The 12,500-nt window shown below is 50.2% G+C and overlaps 1 protein-coding gene across 1 annotated transcript in view; it reads right to left on the bottom strand.

Annotated features, from left to right (window-relative positions):
• Positions 1-12,500, bottom strand: part of clcn2c (chloride channel 2c) — a 76,206-nt gene that overhangs the window by 10,187 nt on the left and 53,519 nt on the right. Inside the window, exons 13-17 of the mRNA XM_084674352.1 lie at positions 6,538-6,607; positions 6,276-6,386; positions 4,630-4,843; positions 1,972-2,105; positions 591-784 (exon numbers count right to left, since the gene is read on the bottom strand). Of these exons, the coding sequence (XP_084530478.1) occupies positions 591-784; positions 1,972-2,105; positions 4,630-4,843; positions 6,276-6,386; positions 6,538-6,607 (723 nt within the window). The remainder of the gene's footprint in view (positions 1-590; positions 785-1,971; positions 2,106-4,629; positions 4,844-6,275; positions 6,387-6,537; positions 6,608-12,500) is intronic.

The raw sequence follows: 12,500 nt of genomic DNA, 5'->3' as shown, positions 1-12,500 counted from the left end.
GTGAATCAGTATTCTGAGCACTGCAGTGCAAACCCCGAAAACAAAGTTAGGCATCGTCTAACTGCTTCTAGAAGCTTGTCTGGAGCAGGCAGCCTGTGAGTGCTGTACACCACCCCCAGCCACAGGCAAGAGATCTGCGCTCACATCTCAATGCTGAACATGTCTGTACAGTGTCTGCACGACCTTTGTCCGTGTGTGTGTATGCATGCTTGTGTTTGTACAGAGAGTGGAGCCTGAACGCATGGGTGTACTGTAGTGTAAAGTGTGTGTTTGGGTGTGTGCGTATAGTGTGTTTATGTACTGTGTGTGTGTGCAGTGTGGGTGTACCATACCTATGTGTAATGTACAGTGGGGGTACAGTGTATGTACGTGCAGTGTGTGTGTGTGTGTGTGTGTGTGTGCAGTGTGTGTGCAATGTGTGTGTGCAGTTGGTGTGTGTGTGTGCAGTGTGTGTGTGTGCAATGTGTGTGTGCAGTGTGTGTGTGTGTGTGCAGTGTGTGTGTGTGTGTGTGCAGTGTGTGTGTGCAGTGTGTGTGTGTGCAGTGTGTGTGTGCGTGTGTGCAGTGTGTGTTTGCAGTGTGTGTTCTGACCTGGAAGCGGACCTCCTGGTTGACCTTCTGGCTGCCGTCCTCGCTGCACGCTTGCGACACCACAGAGTGACGTCTCTTCTTCTCCGCCAGCGCCCTCTCCCTCAGGAACTCCATTCGCCGGGGTCGACCCAGCTGCTCTGCCAGCAGGGCCTGGAGCTGAGCGCGCTCGATGGACCCCAGCAGGATCATGGACTCTGAGAGGGAGGTGGGAGTTGTAGTTTTATCCTTCGAGGTTGCGCGGAGAGTTTGACATTTCTGGATGGGTCGTCGTTTCAGATTTGATAACAATTAAAACAGCTCAGATGATCATGGTGTTGCGAACCGAGGTGGGAATGAAGAAGGGAAATAGAGTGGGGAGGGAGGGATGTGGCATGAAGGAAAGAGGGGATGAGAGAGGGGAGAGCCAGCGAGATTAGAAGACAAACCCACTGGAGAGACCATGATCTGAACCACAGATGAGAGCAGCAGAAACGTGGAGAGATGATGGAAGAGAGGAGGAAAACAAGATGGGCCAAGAGGATCAGAGAGAGAGAGAGAGGGGGGGGGGGTAGATGCAGAGATTGTGCAGACTGCTAGATTCGTAACACATGCAGCAGCACAGCAGAACAGAGGGGGGAGTTACATAACATCGAAAGGGAAAGAACATGCACGAGAAAGAGAGAAAGAAGGAGAGGCAGGTGAAAAAGGTAGAGTGCTTGAGAGAGAGATAGAGACAAACAGAGAGTGGGAGAGAGAGAGCCAGCAAGCAAGTGAGCGAGAGACAGAGACGGGAGAGAGAATGAGCAAGAAGGTGAGTGAGACAGAGAGAGAGAGAGGGAGAGAGAGAGAGACAAAGACAAACAGAGAGTGTGTTTGTTTGAAATAATTGCCTTTGTGACAGAGTCTGTTGATTATGTATTTGGTTAAATGGCCCAGCTAATTGTCTTGGCATCGTTGCATAATCAGCCAACAGAGTCGAGTCTTTCTGGGAAGTTCACTTGAAAGACCGGAACAGTTCAACTACCGACAGGAAACATTCTGTGTCCATGCACATGGGTGTTAATGTTTGCCAGCCTGTGTCTGAGTTTGTGTGTTTGTGTGTTTGTGTGTTAAGAGTGTGTTTGTGCTTCAGACTGTACGTGTGAACGTGTGTCTCTGGGAATGTGTGTGTCTACTTGTGTGTGTGTGAGCGTGTGTGTGTGAGCGTGTGTGTGTGTGAGTGTGTGTGTGAGTGTGTGTGAGCGTGTGTGTGTGAGCGTGTGTGTGAGTGTGTGTGTGAGCGTGTGTGTGTGAGCGTGTGTGTGTGTGACTATGTGTGTGAGCGTGTGTGTGTGAGCGTGTGTGTGTGTGAGTGTGTGTGTGAGCGTGTGTGTGTGAGCGTGTGTGTGTGAGCGTGTGTCACCTGCAGACTCCAGCAGAGCCAGGGTCTTGAGCTGTCCAGCGAGCAGCACATCATGCAGGTCTCTGTAGCAGCTGTTGAGGGTGATGAACCTCACATCCCTTACCATGATGTCCTCCACACGGATGTTATACTTCCTGGGAGGGGGGAGGGGGGAGAGAGGGAGGTGAGGAGGAAAGAGGAGAAGACAAGTGTCGTGTAAACCACCTGTACATAGAGGTCATCACCAAAAAAAAAAAATTCAAAGCAGAGGAGAAACAATGTACAGATAGTTTTCCCTCCTGAACATTTCAATTTCCTGGTCAGGTCCGGTATGAGGTGACTTTGGAGGGGGGGGGGGGGGTGTCATTCTCAACATTCCAGAGCTGACTGGTCATTCCCACACGGATGCTGACTAGCCTGTCAGGGCGGCAGTGTGGCCGGGAGGTGACATTGTGTGAGCATATACAACATCAGCAGGCCCCCTCCCTCCCTCCCTCCCTCCCTCCCTCCCTCCCTCCCTCCCTCCCTCCCTCCCTCCCTCCCTCCCTCCCTCCCTCCCTCCCTCCCTCCCTCCCTCCCTCCCTCCCTCCCTCCCTCCCTCCCTCCCTCCCTCCCTCCCTCCCTCCCTCCCTCCCTCCCTCCCTCCCTCCCTCCCTCCCTCCCTCCCTCCCTCCCTCCCTCCCTCTCCCTCAATCCCCCCCTCTCTCTCACACACACACACACACACACACACACACACACGTGCCTGGCGGCTATAAACAGACAAGCTTCCTTCCTGTCAGCGGGTGCCTACCTCCGACACGACAGCGGCGGCCATTTCCGCTGCCAAGCCCTCGCCTGGCGTGCCAGGGAGGCTGGCGCGGGCCAGCCCTCTGTCTCTCTCTGCACTGTGGAGGCCCAGGAACCCCCTCTGCAGCAGGCACAGAGCCAACACACACCCCTCTGTACACATCCGGACCCTTAACCTAACCACCACCCTGTGGGAGTCCAAGGCACTAAACCGTCTCATTACTAAATACCTGTAGACCTGATGCCCCGGAACAACATTCCCCAGAACAACCTGTCTGACTTTGTTGATTTGGAGCTGTCAATCACTCGCCCTTTTAAGGAGAACATGCACAGATGGACCCCATACACACACACACACACGTCTATGATGTTACATAATTGTTCCTTTGCATCAGTTCACTCTTCTACTGAAAGGATCAGGCGATGCGCATAAGAGGACATAAGAGAAGGATGGATGTATAGACAGACAGACAGACAGACAGAAGGTAAGTTGAGGGTAAGTATGACAGTCATGAAGACTGAGGGTATTTCTGCATTCATATTATGTTAGTGTGTGTGTGTGCACTGTGTGTGTGTGTGTAGGAGGTGTTTTACAGCTTGGGTCCTGGTCGTGTTCCAGTACAGGAGAGATCATGAGTGACAACAAGACAGACAGCTTGGACTGGCTCATATCTCCCAGAGAACGTCTGTGCTGTGGGAACTAGTGTCAGGGGGGTGTGTGTGTATGTGTGTGTGGAGTTATACAAGTGTTCTTATGGTTAAATGTGAGTAGGAGGCGGATGGAAGGGCTCCAGACTCAATTGAAACACTAACAGCTTGGGGACGACAGCTCCTGCACTGTCTTTTTTAAACTCTTCATCCTCCTTCTCCTCTTCCTCCACTCCTGTGATTTAACTTCCACTGTACACACACACACACTGGTGGACCCGACATGGGCACACCAGCACACACACACTCTCACATTTGAGAATACAGACCAGAGTAGCACACACACACACCAACTCACAGCAGTGAAATCGAAGCATGGCAGGTGGTGTTACACACACACACACAGAGAGAGAGAGACAGAGAGAGAGACAGAGAGACAGAGAGAGAGAGAGAGAGAGAGAGAGAGCGGGGGAGTGAGTGAGAGTGAAGGGGTGAGCGAAGGGGACACACAAACACACACACACACACACACACAGAGCTTTGTGCGTAAGTAGAACCAAAGGTTGCATAACTGGGTAATTCTGTATAAACCAGGTAAATGAGGAATTATGCAGGAGCTCAACGGAAACCTACACAGATCAAAGTGTCTAATGACACCCACACACACACACACACACACACACACCAACACACACACAGAGGAGAATGAAGAGGGGATCGAAAGGCCAGGTGGATAATGAGAGGAAAGCAAGACAAAAAGAGATAGAGCTAAAGAGAGCAATAGATAAGGCAGCGATGAGGGTTGGTTGTAATGGTCATGTAGAAACACTGTAGATAAGGTGGACAGATGCAGATAGAGTCACCTGAAAAGAGAGGAGGAAGAGAGACACAGAGACAGAGAGAAAGAGAGAGAGAGAGAGGAAGAGAGAGAAAGAGAGGAAGAGAGACACAGAGACAGAGAGAAAGAGAGAGAGGAAGAGAGAGAAAGAGAGGAAGAGAGAGACAGAGACAGAGAGAAAGAGAGAGAGAGAAAGAGAGAGAGAGAAAGAGAGGAAGAGAGAGACAGAGACAGAGAGACAGAGACAGAGAAAGAGAGAGAGAGAGAGAGAGAGAGAGAGAGAGAGAGAGACAAAGAGAGAGAGACAAAGAGAGAGAGACAAAGAGACAGACAAAGAGACAGAGAGAGAGACAGAGAGAGAGACAGGCAGAGACTGGCTGCCTGAGGTGTGGAGGTGGACTCACTCTTGGTGTCCCCAGCCCAGCTCAGGCAGGTAGGGCAGCTTCTTGATCCTGATGATGGAGTCGTACAGCGAGGGCTGCAGGGACTGGGCCACGGCGTTGGCCAGGATCACAGCGATCATCACGGGCAGGATGTGTGAGATCTGACCCGTCAGCTCAAACACGATGACCGCCGTGGACACAGTGTGAGTAACGGCACCAGAGAGAGCGGCCGCTCCTGGGGGGGGAATGGGGAGGGGGGAGGGATGGGAGGGGAGGGGGGAGGAGACGGGGGGGAGGAGGAGAGGGAGGGAGGGAGGGAGGAGAGGGAGGGGGGAGGGAGGAGAGGGGGGAGGGAGGAGAGGGGGGAGGAGGAGAGGGAGGGAGGGAGGGAGGAGAGGGGGGGGAGGAGGAGAGGGAGGGAGGGGGTGGGAGAGGGAGGGGAGGAGACGGGGGGAGGAGGAGAGGAAGAGGGGAGGAGGAGGGGAGGAGGAGGAGGGGGGAGGAGAGGAGAGACATGAAGAGGAAGAGTAGGAAGGATCCACAAAGCGGAGGAGGAGTGGCAGGAGGACTGATAATTCCTAATTTCATCAGGAGAGACGAGGGCGTCTGTAAGACTGGCTCAATCTACCCATACTGATGGAAATCCCCCTCCAAACACACACACACACACACACACACACTCACTCACTCACTCAACCACACACACACACACACACACACACTCTACCACGTCTCAAGGCCAAATAACTCAATTCTGATTGTGATGAAAGAGAAACCCAGGCCAGGGGGGTATTCCAGAAAGCAGGTTATGCAACATAACCAGTTAACCCACCAGCTGATTCACGATGTTGCAGCAGCAACCTACTGGCAATGTTGCTACAACGCTGGGTGTCAGCTGGGGAGTTAACTTACCCGGGTATGTCACATAACCTGCTTTCTGGAATACCCCCCCTGTTCAGAAGTGAGTCATCAACAGTATCATCAACAATAACAACAACATCAGCACCACAGAAAAACAGAATGTCACCCACAGTAGATAAGTAACAACAGCATCATCTGCATTACGGTGAACAACCACCCTGTAACCATGCACACAGTGAACATGAGGAACCAAAACAAACATCTACATGTACGGTCATCGTGACTTCCTTTAGATAGATTCAATTATTTAGAATTATCCTGTTAATTAAGTTGTTTGGTGTTATCAGACTTGTGGGTAACCTAGGCCCGTTGTGTCTAACCCAGGCTTGTTGTGTCTAACTCAGGCTTGTTGTGTCTAACTCAGGCTTGTTGTGTCTAACTCAGGCTTGTTGTGTCTAACTCAGGCTCGTTGTGTCTAACCCAGGCCAGTTGTGTCTAACCCAGGCTTGTTGTGTCTAACCCTGGCTTGTTGTGTTTACGTTGTCTCTTGTGCCCGTTTTCTTGTCTTGTGTAGAGCTCTACTGAGCCATTACAAATACTTAAACATGACTATCTGGTCCATTAACCTAAACAGGGGTATTTTAACATGACTATCTGGTAACTTAACCTAACCAGGGATATTTTAACATGAGTATCTGGTAACTTACCCTAACCAGGTATGAGGTCACATGTATGAGGTCACATATATGAGGTCACACGTATGAGGTCATGTAAACGTGTTTCAGAGTGCGTCTCAGGAAACTCACCCACGACAGCATAGCCTCCTGGCACGATGGGGTAAATGATACCATCCGTGTTGATGCCATCAGGAAACCAGGCTGCCATGCTTTCTCCAACCAGACGGCCAAATGCTGCCCCTGGACAGCACACACACACACACACACACGTATGATGAAGGGAACCGACTCATACTGTGCGTATCAACATGTGATTTGACCACACACACCCCAACACACACTGTATCTGACTTTAGTAACACACACTCACACACACACAGCATCATCTTACCAATAACAAAGACGGGCATGAACGCTCCACAGGGCACAGGGATGGTGGTCGCCAAGGCCGACATCCAGAACTGGAGGACAGGAGAGACACACTTAAGACACAGCCAGACACAGGGAGACACAGCCAGACACAGGGAGACACAGGGAGACACAGCCAGACACAGAGAGACACAGGGAGCCACAGCCAGACACAGGGAGACACAGGGAGACACAGCCAGACACAGGGAGACACAGGGAGACACAAGGAGCCACAGGGAGACACAGGGAGACACAGACACTGAGCCAAGGCCCGGTGCTGCTCTTCCCTGCTGCTCAATAATCATTTCTTCTTCTTCTTCTTCTTCTTCTTCTCTTCCCCCGGTGGAGCGTCATTCTTCCAGACACAGGTCTCCACCGGGGTGAGACCAGCCTGTCACACAGGCTCCTCATTTGAGGAAAATAAACACCTGAAAAGCACCCAGGGTAACGAGAGGGCCAAGCTGATTGGAGGATGAGGTACAGTGATGGGAGAGACTGCTAATTAGTGGAGACAAAGGGAGAATGTCACTGGTGCCAGTATGAAGGCCTGGGAGTACACACTTCATATGGTACTAACCAAGAAGGACTTTACAGGCTTACCTCACTGTGTGCTTGTCTCACCCACACACACACACACACACACACAATCTCCCTCCACATTGAAAACGGCCAAGCCAATACATACCTCAACATCCCAAACTACCTCACAAATGCACACCTTATTTGTGAGGTGACAAACACAAAACGTCTATTTCTAGAGTTTTAAAATTGGTGCGTATGTGTGTGTAACAAACTGCCTCTCCTCCTCTCCCTTGTTACGACGCTATCAACCCCAGACCACATTCGCTTAATGTGGTTGTTTCAAATAGACCTTTTAATTACACTCATCTCTGAATCTCAATCCATCCCTCCATCTCTCTCCTCCCTCCCTCCACAGTTGGCAGTAATTAAACCCAGCTGTCTGTGCGAGGTAATAGATCTGCCACAGTAACTCTGCACTGCAGCTTTCACACCTACTACATACACTTCCATTTTGCTCTCTTTTTCTCTCTCTCTCTTCGTCCATATTGCTCTCCCCCTCTCTCCCTCTCTCTCCTTCTCTTTCTCCCTGTCCATATTGCTCTCCCCCTCTCTCCCTCTCTTTCTCCCTGTCCATAACGCTCTCCCCCTCTCCCCCTCTCTCCCTATCCCTCTCTCCCCTTCTCCCTCTCTCTCCCTATCCCTCTCTCCCTGTCCCTGTCTCTCTCCCTCTCTGTAACACACACGTGTGTAAAACACATTTGTTATGCTACACACATGCGTCATGGCACAGAGAGTGGTTGGTAGAGAGTGATAGAAGATCAAGTTTCATCGAGGTGTCTCTCTCTCTCTCTCATCAAGGTGTGTATCGAGCTGTCCTGATCCAATACACACACAGACAAGGTGGGAGACAGTCCCTCCCTCCCTCCCTCCCTCCCTCCCTCCCTCCCTCCCTCCCTCCCTCCCTCCCTCCCTCCCTCCCTCCCTCCCTCCCTCCCTCCCTCCCTCCCTCCCTCCCTCCCTCCCTCCCTCCCTCCCTCCCTCCCTCCCTCCCTCCCTCCCTCCCTCCCTCCCTCCCTCCCTCCCTCCCTCTTAATGGGATGGTAAACCTCAATAAGAGATAGGTTTAAAGGATCTGAACAACTCATAACATCAGCTTAACTTTATTAAAGGCGTATAAACTCTGGAAGGGGTGTGTGTGTGTGTGTGTGGCACACACATGCACACCACACGGTGTGTCCCATGCATAATCATGTGTATAGTGTAAATGTGTGTGGACATGTAATGCAGATGTGTGTGTTGTTGGTGGAAAACAGTGCGTGGGTAAGAGATTAGATCACGCACGCTTCCTGCTCACTCAGACGCTGGGGAGTAAACCAATCCAGGCCAGCAGGTTGGAGTTACCACTCCTCTCTGTGGTCTCCTCTGATCCCAGCTCCTCCTCCATCTCCTCCTTGTCCCTCATGATTGGAGGTCTGAACTGTTTGTGTCTCCTCTCTTGCTTCTATTATTATACGGACTTCACCATCTATACTGCGTTGTTTAGTTGAGTAATTATTCACTCAATCACACACGCAAGAGCAAGCACACACACACACACACACACACACACACACACTCCCCTCCACAGGTGCGGGTCTGACGATGTCAACTGCAGCTGTGGTGCCATCATCGCTTCCCCGTGACGCTGCCAGCCATCCCCATGGCGACGAAGCCGGGCTCTCTTCCTGCCCGGTGACATACAGGCCAGCTTCTGGCCTGGTAACCACGGGGTTGCCTAGGGGATGAGCTAGCGTACGATGATGGCCTTTATACTGCCCAGCACACTGAGGTCTCCCTCCTTACTGCAGTGAGTCGACACCCCCCTCTCTCTCACACAAACACACACACACTCTGATATACACAAATACTAACCAACATATCTCTCTCACACACACACACGCATACACTAACAAAGACCCTTCTCCCACACACACTCACCAAAATCCCTGTCTCAGACACACACACACACACACTAACAAACACCTCTGTCAGATAAGCACTCTGAGAGATGAGTCTCTGGTGAAACACACTAGGAAAGAACCCGAGCACATACACACACACAACCAAATAGAGAGTAAACACTGAGCATAATGTGCCACCGTCCAAAACAAATCACTTTTATAAGGGGACAGTTACTGATGCAACTGTGGTATAAACAAAATAAATACCAACCATCATTTACCTGTTCACAGCAATGTCTCTCACTGTCTCTCTCTCTCTGTCTCTGTCTCTCTCTCTCTTTGTCTGCCTTTCTCCGTCTGTCTGTCTCTCTCTCTCTCTCTCTCTCTGTCACTCTCTATCTCATGTTTTTCTTTGGTTCTTCACTCTTTTCTCTCTTGTACAGTAAAATACTGTTTTTGCTGTCTGTCTGTCTGTCTGTCTGTCTGTCTGTCTGTCTGTCTGTCTGTCTGTCTACACACACACACAGTATTAGCAGGTCACCAGTAGGCAGGAGTGTGTAGAGGCAGAGATGGTGGTTTCTATGGTAATGGAGACAGGCCTTTGGGGCTGACTGAGACAGTCTGTCTGAGCAGTGGCACAGATTACACTCATACTTTACTGCTCTGTGACATCACACACACACACAGATGTTCCTGAGGGCTCACACCTGCTCCTGTCTTCTGTGTGAAAAAGATGTCCACGAAAGCATCATGACGAGTCCCTCTTAACCCAGATAGATAGAGAGGGAGGGAGGGATGGAGGGAGAGGGAGGGAGGAAGAGGGAGAGAGGAAGGAAGAGAGCGAGCGAGCGAGGGAGAGAGGGAAGGAAGGAAGGAAGGAAGGAAGAGGGAGGAACAAAGGAAGAGGGAGAGAGAGGAAGGCAGGGAGGGAGGGATAGGAAGGAAGGAAGAGGGAGGGAGAGGAAGGGGGAGGGAGGGAGGGAGGAAAGGAGGGATAGGATGGAAGGAAGAGGGAGGGAGGGGGGAGAGGGAGGGAGGGATTACGGGTAGGAAGAAAAAGAGAGGGAGAAAGACAGAGAGAAAGGGGGGAAGAGAGAGCGGTCGAGGGGAAGAAGAGACACAGAGGAAGAGAGGATAAGAGGGAAATAGGAAGATAGAAAGAGATAAAACATGTTTGAAAGAATGGGGGATGAGGGACAGTGAGAGAGAGAATCAGGGGAGGGGGATGGGGTGAGGGAGGACAGTGAGGTCAAAGAGGGAGTTTTGACCCAGAAGACATTTCTACACCTTTTGAATGTGTCAGTGGTGGAGAGCCTGAGCAGTGCGTGTGTGTGTGACAGATTCAGAAGACAGAGGATCCTCCTGGGGCCCACACTCCAATTACACCCATACTGCTCCCTGCACAAACACACACCAAGACAGAAAGAGCATGCATTTTTTTGCACAAGCACTTATTCACTGGCTTAATTGCCCATTACTATAAATAGCCTGTTGCTACAATACGGGCTAAATGTGTCTGTGGTTGAGTGTTCGCAGGTGTGCTAACTACCGTGCTAATGGTCTATTTCAAGACAGTAACCATGTGTTCTCCCTGAAGACTGAGGTAGAATGTGCCCAACAATGACTTGGAGCTTATTCACAGTGTGCAGACACCTGAGTAAGTGTATGGATGAACCTGAGTGTTTATATGGATGAACCTGAATGTTTGTATGGATGAACCTGAGTGTTTGTATGGATGAACCTGAGTGTTTGTATGGATGAACCTGAGTGTTTGTAAGGATGAACCTGAGTGTTTGTATGGATGAACCTGAGTGTTTGTAAGGATGAACCTGAGTGTTTGTATGGATGAACCTGAGTGTTTGTATGGATGAACCTGAATGTTTGTATGGATGAACCTGAGTGTTTGTATGGATGAGCTTGCTGATTTAATTATTGACCTAAAAGGTGGATAATGACACTGGTAGAGTAAACGTGATCAAGATAGTACCACACTGTTCTGTACTTTCTCAGTACAGTGTGGTACTTTCTCAAAGCCAAACAAGTCTCTCTTACTCTTTCTCCTTGTCTTTCTCACTCTACCGTCCCTTTGTTTTAAGCTCCTTCTTTCTGATATCATTCACCATCGATACCTCCCCCCCATTCTCGAACTTTCTTGCTTTCTAACTCACTAACTTTCTAACACTCTAACTTTCTTGTTTTCTAACTCCCTGCCTCTCTCTAATAAAGGAGCATTTGCGGAGACGTTGCTCCCCCACAGCCCCCACTCTGGGTTGGTTCAAACCAAAGCGTGTAATTAGACATCATCATCGCAGTGACACTTTGTGTGATTGGTCGAGTGTCTGTGTGTGTGTCAAAGTATGTGTGTGTCAAAGTGTGTAGTGCCGCGGAAAGTGCCGGTGACTAAATAATGAATATGTGTGTGTGTGTGTGCGCGAGTGCAAGCGCATGCATGTTAAACCCTGTGCCTTCCTGTTGGTCGATGCATCAGAGACCATGCTGTAAATAAAGCCCTATCTTTAGCGAGATACTCACCTGCATCCGCCCCCACACACACACGCACACACACACGCACACACACATAGGGTGCAGGGAGACTGGAACTGTCGTCACACCAGTGACAGTAGAGGTGTGTTCTTACAGCAAAGGACAGGGTGTTAAAAGAGAGAGAACACACACACACACACACCACCTCTTCTCTCTTATCCCCTTAATGTGTGTGTGTGTGTGTGTGTGTGTGTGTACGTGTGTGTGTGTGTGTACGTGCAAAAATGTGCAAAAAGAGAAATGGAAGCAAAAAATACGAACTAAATAAAATTGGCATTATAGTCATTCAAAAGTAACCAATGGCATTTGAAAGTGCACTTAAACTTTAGTCATGTGATTCCAGAGAAGAAGAGTACTGTAGACAATCTACACACAAAGGACAGAGTTCTTGTAAAAAGATGGAGAGAGATAGAAAGACATCCAGGGAATATGGATCTCTTTCTTCCCTGCGGTACTGAACAGCACTCTCAATCAGATCTCTCTGCCATGCATGCGTGGCTAACTTGACAGAGCTCAAGCACTCCCTTCAGTTCCACTGCCACCCCCACACAACACACACACACACTCACACACTCACACACACAGATAGCCTGCCGTCAGCCCACTCCTCTCCTGTCTTTCTCTCACTCTATCCAGGGACGCTGGAACTGCATTACACACCTGCAGTATTGCTTTCATACATAGCCCTAGGTCATACACACACACACACACACACAGCCATTTGCACACATACACACATGCCCAGAAACACACCCACCCACACGCACACCCACAACTGACGCAGTGAACAAGGAGATTTACTACATTGCTTTCCAACTCTGTCTTTTATAAGTCTTTCCATTTCTGCCGAATGGGGGGGGGGGACCTGTATAAATAAAGGTTACAGCAGAACCAATCAAATCACTGCAAAGGTGCCCCCCCCTTCCCCCTCCCCTGCCCT

This window comes from Hypomesus nipponensis, chromosome 15 (genome assembly GCF_054491055.1).
Source record: "Hypomesus nipponensis isolate SF chromosome 15, ASM5449105v1, whole genome shotgun sequence".
Lineage (NCBI taxonomy): Eukaryota > Metazoa > Chordata > Actinopteri > Osmeriformes > Osmeridae > Hypomesus > Hypomesus nipponensis.
Note: the sequence above shows the minus strand (reverse complement) of the source record. Positions and strands in the feature narration are given on the sequence as shown.